The sequence below is a fragment of the Pseudochaenichthys georgianus genome, chromosome 5 (genome assembly GCF_902827115.2).
Source record: "Pseudochaenichthys georgianus chromosome 5, fPseGeo1.2, whole genome shotgun sequence".
Lineage (NCBI taxonomy): Eukaryota > Metazoa > Chordata > Actinopteri > Perciformes > Channichthyidae > Pseudochaenichthys > Pseudochaenichthys georgianus.
The window spans coordinates 14,819,751-14,841,932 of record NC_047507.1 but is presented as its reverse complement, the minus strand read 5'-3'; the positions used below and the strand labels follow the sequence as shown (position 1 = coordinate 14,841,932).

The following is a 22,182-nucleotide window of genomic DNA, read 5'->3' as shown; positions in this document are numbered from 1 at the left end:
ATACAGAGGAAAAACAAACAAGTAACATACAACATACAGGTCACTGGGGTAATACATCATCAACATGTTCTCAGCAATTATTCTTGTGATATGGGAAGATCTCCCTCACAACGGGTTCACAACCAATCTGTGTGAAACATACAGTAGAAGCAGAGTTATGCACGAATTATAGACTATTGTACCAAAAGGAGTAAAGCAATATAAAATAAATATCTCAGGGTTATGTGACCCCCCTCTTCATGTGCAAAACCCATTTGGACCAGTAATTGTCACATGTTTCACTACAGAGTCTTAGAGAAAAAGTCAGCCTCTCCATGCGAAACAAGTCATTTACAATGTTTATCCATTCTCCCTTTGTTGGTGGATCTTTCACAAGCCATTTTTTGGTGATTGCCTTTTTGCTGGCTGTCAGTAATATTTTAAGAAGATACTTGTCCCGAACACTAAATTCCACTGGTATATTAGCTAAATAAATCCCCTCAAAACTGTTTGGAAACTCAAAGCCAAGAATTGAATTTATTTCCGTTATTATAGATAGCCAATAGGGTTTGATCACTGGACAGTTCCAGAATATGTGGAAATGATCAGCCATTATATTACTACACTGCCTCCAGCAGTGTCCGGATTCTGGTCTGTCATTCTGATGGTATTTTATTCTTGGAGTTAGAAAAAAATCGAATAATATTCTTCCATGAGAATTCTCTCCAAAGGTTCTGTGTGTTTCTGAGACAGATGTCGTGCGTGCAAGACAATCCAGCTGATTATCAGAGAGAGATCTGCTGCTTGAGCTGAAAACACCAGAGTTTCTGTGTCTGGCACGCACCCTCTCTTGTTCTAAGTCTCACACAGTTGCATAAACACACTTACGCACACAGAGAATACAAGAAGGTCGCTATCCGAATGAGGACGGGCATGTGTGGGTAGTGAGATCACAGTGCGACATACTTTCCCTCTCAGCATCCTCCAACAGTCACAGTGTTTGTTGTGTGTTTGTGTCGCCTGAGCCTGTTCATCAGACGAGCCTCCAGGTTTGATTTCATCATCTGAATGAACCGATTACTGAGGACACAGCTGGCTTTTCTATCCTTTATTGTATCTGAGATCCAGTAGCCACATTAAAGAAATAATGTAATCAGTCTTTCATTATCTAAAACAAATAGAAGGAATTAGAGGATTCCTGTCTGGACCCTGAGAGTATTCCTTAAAAGACAAGACCAGGACAACTGAGAATATACTACCATCTTATATGTGTGTTGGTCCCTTCATTAGTTAACCTAATTGCTTTAAAGCACAATATGTCATTTATTGCAAGCAGTGATTGTGTTTTGGGAGTGTTTCAGATCATGGGAGGGTGTCACCGCAGTCAGCTTCTCCCGGTTAAGATTCCTCTATTGTTCATCTCTCAAGAGGTTTAACCGGGCTTTTCCACAGAGGTTCCCCTCCAAAACATACAGACCGGGTGATTTAAACCAGTAAGCGTTAGAAATCACTGATGGTGTTCTCAGCTGGTTCCTCTCATCAATTGAGATCCTGATGTAAAACATGGGACGGGTGGCGCAGTGGTCTGTGCATCTGATCATCAGATCAAGGGGGGTGCTGGGGAACTCCAGTTCGAAACCCGCTCCTGCCGTCACTGCGTCAGGCCGTTGTGTCCTTGGGCAAGACACTTCACCCGGATTTGGTCCTGTGGGTATTGTCCACAGTACATGTATAATATCTTATAGTACTTGTAAAAGCGCCTCGATGACTTTGAGGCGTGAAGATGGACGGTGTGCAATGATCATCAGATCAAGGTGAAACCCGCTGCTGCGTCTGTAAAGCCGTTGTGTCCTTGGGCAAGACACTTCACCTGAACTTGCTCCTGTGGGTATTTTCCACAGTGACCATTGCATGTATAAAAAAAATATGTGTAATGTGTGTATCTGTAAAGCGCTTTGAGCACTGGAAAAGCGCTATAATCAATGTAAGGAATTATTATTATTATTAAAACAAATTAAAATACATTTCTCTAGGTTTGAAAAGGGTTAATATTTTGAATATTGTAATACAACCTCAATAATATAAGTCTAGCTGGTGTTTGACTTTTGAAATGTAACATATTACATCTTTAACAGGCTTGACTGTTGATAAGTAATGCAGGAATTAGATTTATGCAAATTCAAACACAAAAAGTGAAACAGATACAAAAGGGTGACAGTCATTTGAGTGAATCTTGTGGTCATAGTGGCCTCATTTTATCCGAATCTCTGACATATTGTTGCCTGGTGACAAACACAATACCAGCTAGTAAGCAGTTTTGGAAAGTAACGCTTGGCAACATAAATGTGGTTGTGGGGAGGAACAAAAATAAACCAGTCAACATGTTCACATGGACAGACTCTCTACATTTGGGCCAGCAAGTAAAATATATGTCAACATGTCTCAACCTGTCATTTAATGTCTCTTTGTGCCAGCGAGAGCAGTTTTTAAAATTGCTAGAAAGCAGCAACGAGATGAGTCATTTAATGAAAATATAACCAGCTGCAGGTTAGACATTGGAAAAAAAGATTTGGGTGACCTCAAAAGTGGTTTGCTTCCCGGTTTGTTTTATTGAGAAATAACCTGTTGCTGGGTTGATTCATCAGCAACTATACAGCGGTTACTCAAAGCTATCACTATATGAAACGCACCTTAAACCCAGGGCCAACATAACAGGTAGGATCTCTCTTTCATCACCATTTTATGCTCACTTTATACAATCAGGGTCATTCTCAATGACAGACAACATAGATGGTTGAAAAATAGTCACTGGATGTCTTAAAACTAGTTGATCATTTCTCGTTTTGTAATTTGCTGGGTGAACCGAAGTCATTAATACCAAGAACAACTAAACACAGTCCAATCATTTTAGTTTTATCTTATTGTGTGATGAAACTAAAAGAGTACATTAAAAACTGGTCTAGCATCGCCTCGGTGTGTCGAGCAGTTGTGTTTAACTCGCAAAGGTTTATGGGAAATGGTGTTTGTTAAAGACTGCTAAAACACAGAAATATAAAATAGACAGCAACAGTGCAATGGTAGCTGGAGCCACACATACTGTTGAGAAAATATATTTCTGAATTATTGGCATTATTACAAAAATCATCAGGGGTGGTAATAATTTGAATAACATTTTATATTTATGTAAGGGACACAGAAGTTCTTACCATTTAAAGACGAATAACTTATATTTTCATCTCAATATTGACCCTCCATTGTAAGTGTACTACAGTACATGTTGTTTTAGTAATCTTCCAACCCAAGACACCATGTGGAGCATGTTCCCTCTGGTTTTGGTAATTGGTTATTGAGGTCCTGCATTGACCCCACAGTGCCTGACACACACACACACACACACACACACACACACACACACACACACACACACACACACACACACACACACACCACACACACACACACACACACACACACACACACACACACACACACACCACACACACACACACACACACACACACACACACACACACACACACACACACACACACACACACACACACACACACACACACACACACACACACACACACACACACACACACACACACACACACACACAACTAAAGGCATACTGATGAAGTAATTTACATTGTTAAATCCCTCAGATAATCTCATACTCTGCACCCACCGATGGAAATAAATTCATCAATGTGTGGGTGCGTGGAGTTTCTTTTGGGTCATCAAAATAGATAACATCTCCTGCTATTTCATGCATCATGGGAGAGAGAAGGCTTGTATTTCCCCTTTCTCTCCCCCTCTCTGCCTGTCTCCGTTTTCTAGATCAATACCACCCTGTTTATCTTACCAACCTGATATGGCTACCCAGTCTCAGCCAACCAGCTATGGGTGTGTGTGTGATTCCGCATCGTGTCCCCAGGCAGCTGCAACATTATACGGGCATATAGTTTTCATCTGGAGTAGAAACCAAATCTTTATGCTCCTAAAAATAGAGCAAGCTGTTTTCTTTTCTCTCCAGAACACATTATACTCCCCATCGCCCTGAGCATTGCTGGCCTCTGTTACAAAGTCTCATAGCTTTGGTATGACCCACGCTGAAGTCTGATAGTCTGAAAGGCAAAGAAAGGCAAACTGGTGCTGGTGAAAGGTGGCAAAGTCAGGTCTTTTCTCTATATGTAGCTCACTGACGTGCTTAACATAATATACTACCACTAAAGTGAGTTATAGTCATAAAACAAGGAATTAAAAAGAATGGTTTAAGTGATATCATAAAAACACCATAACAAAACCTGGTAGCCAGAATTCGCCCACTGACCAACACTAATGATCTGAAGGTGTGTAAGCACAAGCACTGCTGCGGTGAAACAATAACCATATTTAAACACATTGTATTAGCAAAAAGCCAATACAAATCCATACAGTCATTAGTTAATAGCCTCGGCCTCTTGTTAACGAAGGCTCTTTATCTTAATGCTGCTATAGTATGCTAACATTGAATTATTGGAAAATGTATACTTAACCTCTCCTGAAAATGACCACTTGAAAGTGTAGTGCAGGCTTTTATGTTTTACAAGACATACTGTAAGAGCAGATTTTTTCTTCCTTTCATCATCGCACCACATTTCATAACATATGCGGTGTTGTCCCTGACTCTGGCTCAGCATGATGTGATGGAGTAGGTGGAAGTGAGTCTGAGCGGCTTTACTTTAGTGTTTTTGTTACCAAATAAGGATAGAAAATGAGCTTTTTCAACTACTGATTTTTAGACTTTAAGATGTAATAATGATTTATAAATAGTATCTATGATCAGAGTTCCTTGTTGGAATATTAAGTCACCATATTTCTCAGAATGATGGTGGCCTATCTTGGGAATTCTTTCTTTCTTACTTCTTAGTTCTCGTAAAACAGAACTATAAACATACAAACCAGAGACCGCCTCCAATCCTTAGTATTTCAAACACTGTGGTAAAAACGTTGTGGTTTCTAAAAGTCCACAACCTATAGTTAAACAGTTTTAATCTTTTCTGAGGAACAGGAACAAGTTGCTTTCACTTTATTCAAATTATTCATGCAGCTCCATTTATAGCTGGTGATACAGAAACACAGTCAATGGAGTGGTCCACATCTGTGTACATCTATTCTGACTCACACATAAGGTTAAGGTTGAGCAGAAACATGCAGAATGATGGAGAGCAGAGAGAAAGTACTGGACGTTTTAAAAGAGCAAGTGTTAATGAAAGACTTTCTGTTGCAGTTTTCCCCTTGAGCCATATCACAGAGGAAGTTCACCATATTCTCTCACCTACTGTCTAATGGTCTATGGAGGAAGAGAAGGCACCGCTGTGCTTTAATTGGTAAATAAAGTTGAGAGAGCAAATATTGATTCAATATTCTTCATAATTAAGAGGGAGAGTGTGAAAGAAGTGGATAGGTGTGGGTTATGCAGGCTCAGTGAGGGAGGACATGTAAGAGGAATGAATTATTATATATGGAGTGTGGACTGGTACTGGAGAGGGGCCAGTTCACCTCCTGGGCAACTGCCGAAGTGCCCTTGAGCAAGGCACCTAACCCCCAACTGCTCACTGGCGCTGGCTAGACTGGCTGCCTCCGCTCTGACCTCTCAACTGCATGTGCATGTGTGCATACAACTGTGTGTGTATTTGTATATGTATGTGCATGTTCTAAAAAGTGTGTACTGTATGACCTGTATAAAAGCGCATGTGTGTGTACGACAGAGTGGAAACTGAATTTCCCCCACGGGGGATTAATCCATCTTCTCTTATCAAACAGAGGAATAGGAATAAAGAGAGGGGTATTGGTGAGGGGGAGGGGGGCAGACAAGTGAAAAAACAGCTAACACAAGAAACTGTGGCTTTAGAAGCTTCAGCCTAACGTTGAATAATTCAACATGTTCCTTCACAGTCTCCTCTGTTATTAGAGTTAGAGCCGTAAAAGTGAAAAATAATGCTGGAGAAAATACTTAAAGAGGAACTGGAATATAACACACAAATAAATGATGTCCCTTTGTCAGCCTAATCTTCAGAGGAAGGCGGGGCAGTCATTTAAATCTCCATGTTGTCAAAGTTGAACAGATGATGTTGGACAAATATCTCTACTTTTCTTTCTACTCACGTATGAGGGCATTTTGGAGGTCAGCTGAAAGAAAGCTGGGTTGAGCTCGTGTGCATACTTTACATGACCTAATTATACATTACCTTACGTTTCTAGTGGTCTGTTTTTTTTTAACAACATGAAGTTAAAGGTCACATGTCATGGCCATTTCCACTGATCATAATTCCATTGTTGAGGTCTACTAGAATAGATTTATACTGTGCAATTTTCCAAACTCACATTGGTTTCGCATACAGCATCTCTGTAAAGTATGTGTATTCACTCTCTCCACTAAACGGCTCGTTGCAGCTCTTGCCCCCCCCCCCTCCCTGTGAGCCCAGTGTGCTCCGATTGGTCGGGACCAGTCGAGACGTTGTGAATCGCGCTAAGCTCCGTGGAGGTGTGATTTCCTTGTTTAGCGATTCACAGCGAAACACAGCCTAACTCATCCTGAGCACACACAAAGTCACAGCCGAAGTAAAAACAATAAGTGTGGCTTGATATTGAGTAAGAAAAAGGTTGATAAACGCTGTGAGAATGGGTCTGCAGAGAGAATTTCGCCGCGATCCCAACTGTCTGTTATCAGCCTGCAGCCAGGGAGGAGAAATCAGCAGAGCTGCATGCACTGAGTGTGTGAGGAAGTCCGTGGATTGGTCAATTTGGACCAATCAGCGGGGGCTTAACGTAATGGCTCCGCGGACGTAACGTAACGGCTCCACGGATTGGTCCATTTCGTTCCGGGGACGACATGACATCATGATGTCCCCGGAAGAATCAAATGGACAGTGACGTATCTCCAACGAGGCGTTTTGGGGAGGTATTTTCTGTTTTAGAGTTGTACTCCCTACATGGTGTACTTTGAGGGTTTTGACTCTGCACACCGTTTACATGCATAAAAACCTTCATAACACACAAGGGGACGGGCAATAACCGGAAAAGCATGACATGTCACCTTTAACATTACTGTGCTGTGTTTTGGAGAACTCCCTTTTTAAAAATCTCTTAACAAGCTGTGTATACAACAGCAGGTGAGGTGAAAGTCAGTGATCTGCCAATGTTACCATCTGTACGGTTAAAAAAGCGTGTCTGAACCTGCACCAGCTGTGACTTCTGCTGCATTTTAACCCAATTGTATGCAGGTTTTGATGTGATTCAGTTGAACATCCAATTCAGCTCCCAGGTAGAAAATTACATTTGCAAAATCTACCTTTTGATTAAATCTGACTCACCAAAACTGTATTTCAGTTCTGTTGAAACATTTGCAAAGACAATTGTTAAACATTTGAACCCATAATGCAGCATCACAATTGTGCAACTCAGGAAAACTCTACGGTTAACTAGTTGAGTTTAAAATGAAGGCTGAGTTTGAAAATAGGTGTGGTCTGAGTAAGGGCACCGGAAGTCTTTGCAGCCCCACAACTTTACTCTCCTGGCCTGATTTATTGCAGCTGTATTATTATGTTTCTTCCTGATTTTAGATTTTTCTTCCATATTGTTTTTGCCTCAATAGTTAAATTAGATTCAGTTCAACAGTACAATTAAAGGAAAACCATTAAAACACTAGTTAAAAACTGTATAAGGTCTGATAACAATGTCACGTTCAGGATTGACAAAAGCAAAGCCACAGGGGACGAGAAAAGCTTTTCAATGACAACCATAAGATCGTCAGATATGAGCATTTATATAATATATTAAGAGATCTTAATGATTTCCTACCATGTCCTAATGTAAAAAATAAGAATGAACCCAAACAATCAAAGAGCAGAAGGACAAAACCAGACACAGACGATCCATCTGGCATCTGGGTTTGGGTGAATAGGTCTTGAAAGGGAGAGGCTGCTGCCCACCCCCCCTGGGAGGGGTTAGCTAGCGGCTGGCTGCCCTGAGCCAAATCTAAATGCTCCAACATTCTGCACTGCAGATTGAAAGAAAGAAGAAAGAAAGACACACACAAGAAGCGTTCCTGCTTCTAAGCGTGGCCATTAACAATTTACACTCAGTCTCACACACACACACACACACACACACACACACACACACACACACACACACACACACACACACACACACACACACACACACACACACACACACACACACACACACACACACACACACACACACACACACACACACACACACACACACACACACACACACACACACACACACACACACACACACACACACACACACACACACACACACACACACACACACACACACACACACACACACACACACACACACAGCAAAGTATATGCAAAGTTAAATGAGTGAGGTGTTAAGACCACCTTGCAGTGAGGTGAGTTTGGTGCAGAGCAACCTCTGGCTGCAGCTTTAGGCTTAGCCAGGGAGCATAGTTGGTTAAATAGAAATCCAATAAAGGATGTATTGCTGTCCATTGCACTTAATGTTTTCAACACTGATTAATATAAGTTGCAAATTCAAAAGCTGCAGTCATTTCATTTCATATTCGACAGGTCAGCTAAAAGGAATGGGTTACAACAGGAGAGCCTACAACATGTTGCTGTACTGTTATTCTGCTTTCTCTGATATCCATATCTGATCTTTGGAGCTTCACAAATGCACAAAGCATAAACATAAATAAATTGACACGAAGCAGACCTTCAGATCTTAACTGGTTGCTGTTCTTTTCGTTTTTTGTTCAAGGATCTATTTTTTTGTTTTGCATGTTCTGTATTTTTCAGACAGTTTTTAGGATTAGTTATCTGGTTGACTAAAAATGGAACTTCACTTGATGTGCATACAGTTCAAATGAGATTATAAAAACAATAGTAATGTCGCTGCTGTCACAGATAGATTTGAGTAACTTCTGTACAGCAGTGTAGAGATAAAGTGCCAGTCTTACGCAGTAACAGCATGATAGATGGTGTTCTGTGTTTGTGTTCTGTAATCATATCTGGCCTGCAGGTTGATCAGGAGGAAGCTTTTGTTCTGAACAGAGTGAGGGGGCGGCACAGCCTCAGCACAGTGCTTGCTGCTTTTCATGAGAGATTAACAAATCTTCTGCTTACCTGAGTGAGAATATCTAGTTGACCGATGATGTGTTCCAGGGTGCTGGCCAGACCAGGAGGGACCCCCCCATCCGAGGCCTGGGACTGTGCTTGAACCTGGGGGGAATGCGGCGGTAAACCCGGGGTCTGTGTCTGGTGGGTGGAGGAAGAGCTGGAGCTGAGGGGTCCGAAGGTCTGTGAGCGAGTCGCTCTGCTCTGGCTGCGACTGCCGCTCTTTGTGTGGGAGTCCTGACCGTTTGCATGTTCTGAGGGGTCGCAGGCCTGGAAAATAAGAAGGGTAAAGGATTGTTGGAAACTCATAAGGTTTCTAATGTGCTTCACATAACATACTTAGGGGTGTCTCACTATATATAGGAATTTCAAGGTCACCTATTATGCAAAATCCACTTTTCATGTATTTTATACATAAACATGTGTGTAAAGAGATTCTGAAAGTTTCAGGAAAAAAGATTTGCTCACTTTTTGTCCTGATCCATTTCTATAAAAACCTGTCTGAAAATGAGCTGATGAGATTTTGGCCACTTCATGATGTCATAACGATTTTTTGGCTTGGGTAACCATTAGCCAATCACCAACCAAGGTAACCCCCCCCCCCCACTTATCACCTGAATCTCCTCCTAGAGCACTTTTGTGTTCATTTTAACCAAATATCTCGCAGAGGGGCGTGGGGAGTGGCTTCTTATTTTCATCTAAGTAACAGACACAGAATCAGCACTTTTGAAACAGGGCTGAAACTTCAGAGACATGTTTTGTATATATATCTGAGACTTATTATATATTGATGAAAAACAGTATAATACGGGACCTTTAAGATAACCTGAAATCAATCATGTCAATAAACTAGAGCCTTAACTGATTTCTGTTTCATTCACTTTGTCTCCCCTGTCCAAACGCCCCATACACAAATAACTGTAATTTATTTTCTACACAAAGAGACGCACAATCAACAAAAAAATGAATGAACCATTTTACTTCCTCATCTCTTTTGAGAATTGCACATGAGCAATACTCACAAGAGAATGGCTGTGTGTAGAGAAAAGATTATGAGTGTGTTTCAATTATCCTGAAAACAGGCGATGAGTTGGGTGGCGGTGTGGCACAAACAGATGTTTGCAATTGTATACTGTATATGAAATACACATATGAACTTGATAAAGATGCCTGGTTTTAAATAGATTTTGAACTAAAAGTTGATAAATGACAATTCATTTTCATCAAGTTTCAAAACCATTATATTTCACACTGAATGTAAAAGCAAAGTAAGAAATTAAAATGCATTCTGACAATGGAAAACAATCACGACTGACTTTGCTTGAAGAATTCTTTTCTGTAAATGAGCCTTTTACACAGACTCCAGAAGGTGTATGGACTCAACAGAGGAAAACTGTCGACTCTCTCTCACACACAGACGCACACTGCCAGTCTGTCTGTGTGGGTTGTGATTAATTCAATGAGACATAAACACATGAAGGTCAGTGATCACATCTCTCCATCACAATGTCTATGCTGCACACATCTATAAGATAATTCATATTTTGGTCTGTCTCCGCAGTCCTCTGTCTGGTGGTGTGTGTGTGTGTTTCTGTTTGAAAGAACGTCTCATCTCCATGAAAATGTTTTACTCATCATCCCCATGCAACATCGAGTCTATCCACACTCAGTTAAGCATGTTCAAAGCCGCAGAATCAAACTGTGCTGTTTCCTGAATGAAGCCATATATACTATGATCGGAGATGTCATTTGTCACCTGGATCTACACTTGTGTTACAGCCAGACTACGACCACGGATACATTAAAACGGACAGGGATTCTGTACAGTAATATTTATGGCCTGCCAGATATCACTTGATGGGATCTTTTTTATTGTTTGTATTAAAATGTGACTGCTTCAGCTCTAAAAAACAACACATTTCAATTATATATTTTAATAAATGTGATTTTCCTCGACTGATTACTAATTCAATCCCCTACATATCGCATAAAGATGACAAAGAACAAAACTAGAAGGTAGTATGGGAAAGACAGCTCTGCAAGAAATGTGAAAAGAGATCACATGGCCAGAATCAATAATAACTGCTGAGGGAGAAAATATCAGGAGAGGAACTCAATGACCTTCAGCATTTTGTTGGTTCAGTACCCAAAGTGATCTCAATACTTCACACTGTGAAGGCTACAGACGGGACTTTTATTGTGGCCAGCCTAAGGCACACCTGTGCAATAATCATGCTGTCTAATCAGCATCTTGATATGCCACACCTGTGAGGTGGGATGGATTATCTCGGCAAAGGAGAAGTGCTCACTCTCACAGATTTTTTCAGATTTGTGAACAATATTTGAGAGAAATGGTTATTTTGTGTATATAGAAAATGTTTTAGATCTTTGAGTTCATCTCATGAAAAATGGGAGCAAAAACAAAAGTGTTGCATTTATATTTTTGTTCAGTGTACTTCTCTTGTCTTTCAGTATGGTGGTGCTTTATTTCTCTGCTCTGATGTACTGTTGGTTGATGTACAGAGAGGGGGCCTTTCTCATTTCACTAATTTCCCCTCCTCGACTCCTATCCTCGTGTCTTAGTCCCGCCCACAGGAGATGCGAGCGGAGGAGCATATATATATATATATATATATATATATATGCAGTGGGGCAAAAAAGTATTTAGTCAGCCACCAAGTTCTCCCACTTAAAAAGATGAGGCCTGCAATTTTCATCCTAGGTATACCTCAACTATGAGAGACAAAATGAGAAAAAGAAAATCCAGAAAATCACATTGTCTGATTTTTAAATAATTTATTTGCAAATTATGGTGGAAAATAAATATTTGGTCAATAACAAAAGTTCATCTCAATACTTTGTTATATACCCTTTGTTGGCAATGACAGAGGTCAAAAGTTTTCTGTAAGTCTTCACAAGGTTTTCACACACTGTTGCTGGTATTTTGGCCCATTCCTCCATGCAGATCTCCTCTAGAGCAGTGATGTTTTGGGGCTGTCGCTGGGCAACATGGATTTTCAACTCCCTCCAAAGATTTTCTATGGGGTTGAGATCTGGAGACTGGCTAGGCCACTCCAGGCCCTTGAAATGCTTCTTACGAAGCCACTCCTTCGTTGCCCGGGCGGTGTGTTTGGGATCATTGTCATGCTGAAAGACCCAGCCATGTTTCATCTTCAATGCCCTTGCTGATGGAAGGAGGTTGTCACTCAAAATCTCACGATACATGGCCCAATTCATTCTTTCCTTTACACGGATCAGTCGTCCTGGTCCCTTTGCAGAAAAACAGCCCCAAAGCATGATGTTTCCACCCCCATGTTTCACAGTAGGTATGGTGTTCTTTGGATGCAACTCAGCATTCTTTCTCCTCCAAACACGTCTAGTTTTTGGTTTCATCTGACCATATGACATTCTCCCAATCCTCTTCTGGATCATCTAAATGCTCTCTAGCAAACTTCAGACGGGCCTGGACATGTACTGGCTTAAGCAGGGGGACACGTCTGGCACTGCAGGATTTGAGTCCCTGGCGGCGTAGTGTGTTACTGATGGTAGCCTTTGTTACTTTGGTCCCAGCTCTCTGCAGGTCATTGACTATAGGTCCCGCCGTGTGGTTCTGGGATTTTTGCTCACCGTTCTTGTGATCATTTTGACCCCACGGGGTGAGATCTTGCGTGGAGCCCCAGATCGAGGGAGATTATCAGTGGTCTTGTATGTCTTCCATTTTCTAATAATTGCTCCCACAGTTGATTTCTTCACACCAAGCTGCTTACCTATTGCAGATTCAGTCTTCCCAGCCTGGTGCAGGTCTACACTTTTGTTTCTGGTGTCCTTTGACAGCTCTTTGGTCTTGGCCATAGTGGAGTTTGGAGTGTGACTGTTTGAGGTTGTGGACAGGTGTCTTTTATACTGATAACGAGTTCAAAGAGGTGCCATTAATACAGCTAACGAGTGGAGGACAGAGGAGGCTCTTAAAGAAGAAGTTACAGGTCTGTGAGAGCCAGAAATCTTGTTTGTTTGTAGGTGACCAAATACTTATTTTACCGAGGAATTTACCAATTCATTCATTAAAAATCCTACAATGTGATTTCTTGGATTCTTTCCCCCCATTCTGTCTCTCATAGTTGAAGTGTACCAAGGATGAAAATTACAGGCCTCTCATCTTTTTAAGTGGGAGAACTTGCACAATTGGTGGCTGACTAAATACTTTTTTGCCCCACTGTATATACATACATACATACATAGGTATATATATACACACATTTATATAAATATATATACAATTTCAGAATCAAGCAAGTATGAGAGCACTCACAGCATGATAACGTAACACTATCAGAGACTGGATATGGAGGACCGTGGAGGACCCATCAGTGTATCCTCGATTATAGCTCCTCCAGAGAGCCTCCTCGACGCTCGATCCTCGGTCCTCGTTGTGCATTTAGAGAAATAAGATGTCCTTCAACATGGCGCGCCGAAAACCATTTCCGGGTCACTACCGGAGGACCGAGGATTCGAGGAGGGGAAATTAGTGAAATGATAAAGGCCCAGGGTGAGAGAGAGAGAGAGAGAGAGAGAGAGAGAGAGAGAGAGAGAGAGAGAGAGAGAGAGAGAGAGAGAGAGAGAGAAAGAGAGAAAGAGAGAAAGAGAGAAAGAGGCAGAGAAAGAGAGGGACAGGCAGACAATGGAGCAGTTCTGCTGAGCCTACAAGCTCCACCAAGACTGGATTAACTCTTGTTGAGAGTACGATTTATAGCTTTGTATTAAATCAGCTGCTTAAACACACACCAAGCGCTGGTCCCCAAATAAACACACACATGCTAGTACAGAAAATCAGAGGCAACAATTGGCGAAGACCTGTATACCATACAGATATAAACCTTTGGCCTCACACACGAACACAAACGCACGCACAGGATTTTTGTGAAAAAACCCACATTGGGTAAAAACATTGTTGGAAAATGGTGTTGATGAAAAAAGGTAAACATTTAATCCAAAACATTTTTCAAAAAACTAAATCTAGCACAACCCCACAACTATTACTGGTTTTTGCTATTTATTTCTGCATTCATACAAAGTGAATCACACAAATAACTTGTTAGCGAGTTATTTTCATTGCATTCAGGTCAGGATGATTATGCTTTTAGAATTAAATGTAAACTTGTCTATAAAGTCAACCCTTAATTAATCTTTGTACACACCGTCTACTGCAGTGTGACATGTGTACATAGTGAAGTTGATGCTTAAATAATATATTGTTCTGCAAACTCAACACGTCCTGTAGTGCTGTAGCCTTACGGGGGAAAACCCCGATACGCACAAGTGTACACACACGTGTGCTTGCATCGACAGCACACAGTAACACCCTCCTAATGAATCACCTGGAGTGGAAAAACCAACAGTGGAACAATTCCTGAGGACCAAATTAAATTGGAAGACTGACACAGCAAGCCATCAATACACCCTGCAAGCATTCTACTAAACCATTCATCACTCTACACGCTTGCATACACACATAAAATGTTACACGCCTTACATTTTTATGAGGATAGATCAGAACATTAAAGAGTGGTAATTAATTAAATAAGGGATGAATTTATATAACTGAATAATTGCACGTCAACAAATGAGTTCTTCAATATCTGGGCCGTGGCCACATAGGCTATCTGAGTTTAGTCATGTTAGCTTATAATAAAAGGCAGCCCTTGCAATTAAATGGGCTGTGTTGGTGTAAAGCATTTCTCAAACAATTAGTCAGCAAATCGATTATTGGATCAAAAGAAAAACAATCGCCAAATATTTTCTTAATCGCTTCATTGTCCTTTACATTCAAGAATGGTACAACAAGCTGTTTTCTAGCTCTTAACTAAATAACGTTAAGTTTTGGACCGGCACATTTTTTTTTAAGACAACGCCTTGGACTTTGAGGAATTGAGATTGACCTTTTTTTTTGTTGCATTTTTCTAACGATTTATATAGAAAATTATAAATTGGAAAAAGGTAGTTATTTACGGTCCAAATAGACCTTAATATATTGTTGTAGTTGGTTTGATATCCCAATTTCAAACCCAGGTGGTGAAAGGTAATAACAACAACAGATGGGTGTTAATGGTTTCCTTCCCACACCACAAGATGTACAAATTGTGTTTTTTGTAAATATGCTTTGAAATGGCTATTTCTGTTGGTAGATATTCTGCTCACTAGCCCGAGCTTTGTTTTGATTGAATGACTGGTCATGTACAAACTTCCTGCCTCACAGTCCATTACCATTGTTTGTTTGGTAATTATCTTGGTGTGTATGCGAGTGAGTTATATCATGCCATGTCAGTTTTTCTGTGTATTGTATATTTACATTTTGGAAAAACTATTTTGGAAAAATGAAGTAGGACTTTAGGTCCAAACAGAGTCAACACTTAATGCTGATGCGTCAAAATGTGTCAAAAACGGGCAGGGATTAAAAAATGGCATTTAAACTCTATAATGGCATCATTGGAGACATTTTAACGTGAGTAGCGGCAGAAAATACTGCAAGTAACAACAATTTGGACCCAGGAGTACAATGTGTGTTAACACCAGCTGTCCCCTTTGAACATGCATATGAGTTTAAATTGACTGTTTAAGGATAATGTCTGTGTCTACCTTAAATGTATGCCAATCATCCTTTCCTTTTAATTAATTCAAGCACAGCTGGCCATGATAGTCCTTGTTGTTCCACTATGTGAGAAGCTGATTTATTATACACCTATACTAATATATTAGTGCACCAACAGTGCATGCAGCCTGTTGCAGTTTCTCCTGCTAGATTATTGTTTTCAACTTTTACCTTTCTTATTTGATCTTACTTGTTATGTTTCCATTAGAAACTCGTGTTAGTAACTTAATCAGCTGTGCCCTCTCTGATTTTTCTTGTAGAGAGAGATTTTGTTTGTTTTTCAATACAATTCATCATGCTAGCCTCCCTAAGGCTTAATCACAAGTATACATTAAATAATAATAATAATATATAATATTTTTATAGCGCCTTTCAGGAAACCCAAGGTCGCTTTACAAGTCGGGTAGGGGGGGGGAAGTAGTGGAAAAATAAACCTATTAAACTAACTAGTGGGGAAAGCCTTAGTAAAAAGGTGCGTTTTGAGGGCTTTTTTGAAAATGTCCAGGGTTGGGGCGCTGCGGATTTCGGGGGGGAGAGAGTTCCAGAGGGTGGGGGATGCCACACTGAAGGCTCTGTCACCAAAAGTCCGCAACCTGGTGCGGGGGGTGGAGAGGAGATCCTGTCCAGATGATCTTAGCTTCCGGGATGGAGTGTGGTAGCGGAGAAGGTCAGACAGGTATTGGGGGGCGAGGGCATGGAGGGATTTGTAAGTCAGAAGAAGGAGTTTATAGGTGATACGGTGCTTGACTGGGAGCCAGTGGAGGTGGATCAGGGTGGGGGTAATGTGCTGCCAGGGCTTGGTGTGAGTGAGCACCCTGGCAGCCGAGTTCTGCACATACTGGAGCCTGTCCAGGGCTTTACTGGGAACCCCGAACAGGACTCCGTTGCAGTAATCCAACCGGGAGGAGACGAATGCATGAATGAGGGTTTCGGCCACGGAATCAGAGAGTGATGGTCGTAGACGGGAGATGTTCCTGAGGTGATAGACATTACAATTAAAAATGTCCCACTCTTTAAAACGTTACATTGAAGTGTACCATAATATAACCATAGGATGTAAACAATACAAGACGTTTCTCTCACTACTGAAATATAGATTCATTACAGTGGAACAAACATTTAATTTTAAACTGTGAGGGACAGTTTTGATGAATGATGCCTGTGATGTGACTAGGGTTGCAAAATTCCAGGAATTTTCAAAGATGGAAACTTTCCACGGGAATTAACGGGAATTTATGGGAATAAACTGGGAATTTTCAAAATTGAAGGTTGGCTCTTCATAGGGAACTTAAATATATTTGGGGAAAGTATATTTTAGCATAATCTTGACTAAAACAAACAGATGCCATTCAAGTACACTTGAATATCCATGCCATAGCACACTGCTTACTGCATGGCTATTGAGACCACACAAAGGTGAGAGTGGAAAAACTGGTTGGCATTCGGGCAAACCTAAGGCTCTTTGAGCCGGACACAGAGCCATCCTCAACAAGGCTGGACAGTGACACTGAAGAGGAAGACTCAGAGTGTGATATTGATGAGGCCCAGGAAGAGCCCGTTGACTGAAAGGGTTTAGCAAAAATGCAGAGGATTGCTTGAAGGAAGATTTGCATGTTTAATGGGACTTTTTGGAGGGAGAAGGGCTCTTTTCATTTAACATTTTGAATGGTACTTTGTGGGGATTTTTGGATGGGGGTGCATTTTTGTTCATTTTTTAATGAGTGGGGTTGGGGGGGATGAGTAAAATTTAACTCAACATTCCTGATTTCGTTCTTAAATGAAAAATAATAGTTCAATAAAATAATTAAAACTTGTTCTGTTCTACTTAAAAAAATGAAATGTTTTTTTGTTTAATTTTGCATCGAATATTTCCAAAATTCCCCAGCTTAACTTCACATGGAAACTTTCCGCCCCTTTGCAACCCTAGATGTGACTCAGCTTGGACCTATGCTTTACCTTGGCTAAAGCTAACAGAACAGACACGTTTTTCACCAATCCTTTTTTTATTAATGCTACTTTGTCAGCTTTTTACCCTCCACACATTTCTGTATGCTTCAAGTGAGTTTCTTATACAACCTCTGCTCTGCTTTCTCTCTGCTACGGTCTTGTTTGCCTCTTTCACCTTTCCCTCTCTGCTTGTCTTTAATGTAACAGGGATGAACAGGTGTCTGTTAATGGCCTTCGCATTTTCATTATTCCTGTGCGTACGCTTCACATCTTAGCCTTTTTTTCCCTCGATTGTGCTCATGCTGTCGGGCATGGTCAAATGCTCGCCCTGCTCTCCCGCTTCCTACCTTTCCCTCTCAATCTGGCTGATGTTCTCTCGCTCCACCAGACCATTAAGCTCTCTTTAACTCCACCAGCTATCTTGTCTTCAACACTCCCTTGTCACACCCCCTTCCTTTCCCTCTATCCCCTGCTGTCGAAATCTCCCAACTCCCACTGTCAAACAATACCACCTGTCTTTCTATACCAGCACCTAAAGATGACCACACAACCACACACTGTCTGAGAAAACTGCAGTTTTCATTGCAACTGTGTAAGGTTTTAAATAAATATCTGCATCCTCTATATTAGTCTTTAAGAAGAGTGCCAGTAAAGTTTGGTATGCTATGGCATATTTACAGCAGCCTATTGGCTACAGTAAATACAATAATGGTGAATGAGACAGAAGATCATACAGCTACTGCAGTCTGCACCCCCCCCCCCCCTGCTGAGCCGAGCTGTGTGTGTGTGCGTGCGTGTGTGTTTGTCACTGTTAAGGGGAGCCTACTGCGTGTGCAGCTCGTCTGTCTGCACACGTGAGTGGGAGAAAGACCTAGATGTGAAGCTAGAGACAGAAAAGGGGGTGGATGGGGGGATTAGGGCGGATGTGATCAGAGAGAGCTGATCTGCCTGTCAGCAATGGTTGACACACACACACACACACACACACACACACACACACACACACACACACACACACACACACACACACACACACACACACACACACACACACACACACACACACACACACACACACACACACACACACACACACACACACACACACACACACACACACACACACACACACACACACACACACACACACACACACACACACACACACACACACACACACACACACACACACACACACACACACCTATTCTCTCACACGAAACAGGGCAAATAACGATTTGCTCAGCTGTGTTGAGCACAGAGGCAGGCTGACTGTGAATGTTTAGGTAGAGAGATCTCGTTTTAAAGATGGCTTATTGTGTACTGGCATAGCACCCATCACTAGAAAATCTTCATGGCGTTTTTCATCCAAGTAAATTAAACGATCAGCATATCAAATTAGCTGTTTATGAAATCCTTGTGGATTTGATTCTGAGAGAATAGCAGCCATGGGTGGCCTTTGCTCCAGTATGAAGAAACACATTAGTCAATTTCTTCCGGGTGAAAAGAATAACAGCCTACGGCAGTTGTGGGTAATACTGGATGATAGGCATAGCAAGGAGGGATGGTTTTATTACATACGACCGAGACGATTTAAACACAGACCGGACTATTTTTCAGACTATTTTGAAAAGCTTAACTTGTGGTTTTATTGTAATATTATAAGCTTAATGGGTATCTCCATATTGAGTATAAGACTGATAATATTATTACCAGTTGTATTGTAACTGATACCAATAGGATTATGCAGGGACATCCAAACAAAAGAAAACATAATAAATAGCTTGCTTTGCAAACTTGCCGTAATGCTCACCTGTTTAATTAACTACATCACTTTCTAGCACAAGTCAACTTCATCTGGTTGTTTTTTTACATCTTACTTATAAGTCTGATGAAGTGTGGTTGTGCTCGCATCACAACATGAAAACAAATAGTTTCCTGAAGAATTAAGTGTGTAGCATTAATTATCTGAGAGGGAAGGGAGGAAGAGGTCCTATTAATCAAATATACTGTATATTCACACTAATAATTAATGAGTTACTTTTCCTTTATGAAAAGATAAGATAAGATGGTACTTTATTGATCCCAATTTGGGAAATTGTTTTTGTTGCAGCAGCATAAAAGACAAGGCATTTTACAATAAAACAAAACTACAAATAAACAAGAATAGAAAGAAAAGAAAATAGAAAATATACATGTTGAAATAGAAAATATACATGTAGATATTATATATACAAATACATTCAAAATTCAAAAATATGAATATGGAATACTCCTTAAGATGATACCATCTTAAGGAGTATTCTCTCAGTGCAGATGCTGTCAGCTGCTTATTCATGTTCTTACAAACACAGCGGACATATGTCTCTGTGATTATAGTCTCTGTGGTGTTGCTAGTGGCACAAAGCTGTGTCCTCCATCTTTCCTAAACACTGTTATTGTACCCGTAATAGCTATACATAAAAAACCCTCAGGTACTGACAAATACTTTATTGGGTAGGGTACAATATGAGTTTTATTGGTTTCTACTTCCATTAAAGCCTGCAATGCATGAGTGTTTAGTCTTAGGTAACCTATACTTAATCAATGTTTGACATAACTCATAAATAATGTTTGATACATTATGTAATATCATTCATTTTGGCAGGGTATACTTTCCATGGTCACTTTCTAATTATAGGATCTGCATTTAAAATTGTATTTTTTGTGTTTAAAGGCTGATAATATTCACATGTTGTGGTTCTCTTTAATTAGTTAGCAGTCTGGAGTTTGGATGTATGAACCGCAGTGGTGTTCCACAACCCCTTTCAAGGCTGCTTTAAAAAAAGAATATTCTGTTTACTATATCCTGCCTCTCTTAAAATAAGTCAATGCTCAACAGCACATTAGATGCACTTCTCTCATATAGAGTACCTCTCTCTGTTTTATACTCTTATTTTAAACTCCCTAAGCCTTTGAATACTCGTATTAACAGAGAAGGAAACAAACACATTAAGGCGAGCTGGGGACATGTTCCCTCTCTGCTTCCTCTCAGGCAACACGTGTCTGAGACTTGTGGCATTTTATGAGAAATGAAAGGGCCTGTATAAATAATAAATTACAAATGGATAAATTATACATGAAAAGGAGAATCTAGGAAGCTGGTACTTCCAGGTGCAGCTACTACTTTTACTTTAACCTTAACAACTGGCAGATGAAAAGATGATGAAGATGAAAGAAATGCCATTGCCAAGAACTAACTCCGGTTAAGATATTTTTTCTACACTGTGCATTCATATCTATGCGTCATTAATCTACTCAACCATTGAAATTATGTGAATGCACTTTGCGTCTCAAAGAAAGATCAACATGTACATTTTATTCTGTATGAAAAACCAAGGTGAACAATTTCTCTATGCTTCTATTCAATTTTACATTCACATATAAATGTCTTATGTTCTTCTTATTGTGTAGGAAGTTGTTTAGCTGACTAAAAAGGGCTTTTGAAGCTGTTACTTTTCAAAAGAATATCTTTCAATTCAGAGGTCACATTAAAGGTTATTTCATAAATGCGTATGAAATATATGATGATTTACTGTATAGTGTAATGAAATGCTGAATGAGTTTAAACATTTCCCAAATGTTTATATTGAAGATGTCTGGCACAAATGGGGAATAATTACAACAAAAACACAATAAACAACAATAAGAACAACACAATTACTGCATCTCTATTAGGCATAAATGATAACAAACTATATAGTTATTGCAAATGCAATTTGGCAAAAATTATGCCTCAATGAAATGATGTTAAGAATGTCTTATCAATTCATGTGTTTTAAGATGAATAGAGCCAAGATAAACAGGTGAAGCATTTTGCACCACCCTAAAAAGTGCTAAGGTTTAAAAGCTGTGCTTGAACTGTATTTGGTAAAAAAACAAACACATTTCCCAAATAAAGGGTTCAGTAGGATTTTACAAAAACAGTAAAAATGTATTTCAAGAATTGCATGCATCATCTCCCTCCCGATGATCCATCTACCCATTTTCTAGTCCTCCTGTGAGGCACGTCTGTAATAACAGCTGTCGAGTGGAAGAGCTATTAAAATCAATTTACAGTCCTGTATCACAGCAACGAGAGAGAACAGCACAATCAGACAGAGAGAGAAGATGAAAAAAGCCCCAAAGGGTCCATGGATGGCATAGAGAAGAGAGGTGTTTAAAGGACATTAAAAGCTATGCACTTACACTGCTCAAGTCAATGTTAAGGAGATGTTAGAAATAATCACGCTAATGGTACGTGTACTCGGGGGCATTGTTGTAAGCGAGGGGCCGCACTGCTTCACAGAGTTGTACATTTGATGGGCGAACGCTCTTAGTCATAGGCTGGTACTCTTAAGGCGTCACTGGCATGCAAAAATATTTTATCTATAATAATAAATAACACTTAACAACAATAATCTCGACACT

General features: G+C 40.3%; 1 protein-coding gene across 5 annotated transcripts in view; it reads right to left on the bottom strand.

Annotated features, from left to right (window-relative positions):
• poc1a (POC1 centriolar protein A) overlaps positions 1 to 22,182 on the bottom strand; it is a 40,996-nt gene that overhangs the window by 2,297 nt on the left and 16,517 nt on the right. For all 5 annotated transcript variants that reach the window (XM_034083997.2, XM_034083998.2, XM_034083995.2 and 2 more), the window contains exon 10: positions 9,150 to 9,410. In XM_034083997.2, the coding sequence (XP_033939888.1) occupies positions 9,150 to 9,410 (261 nt within the window). The remainder of the gene's footprint in view (positions 1 to 9,149; positions 9,411 to 22,182) is intronic.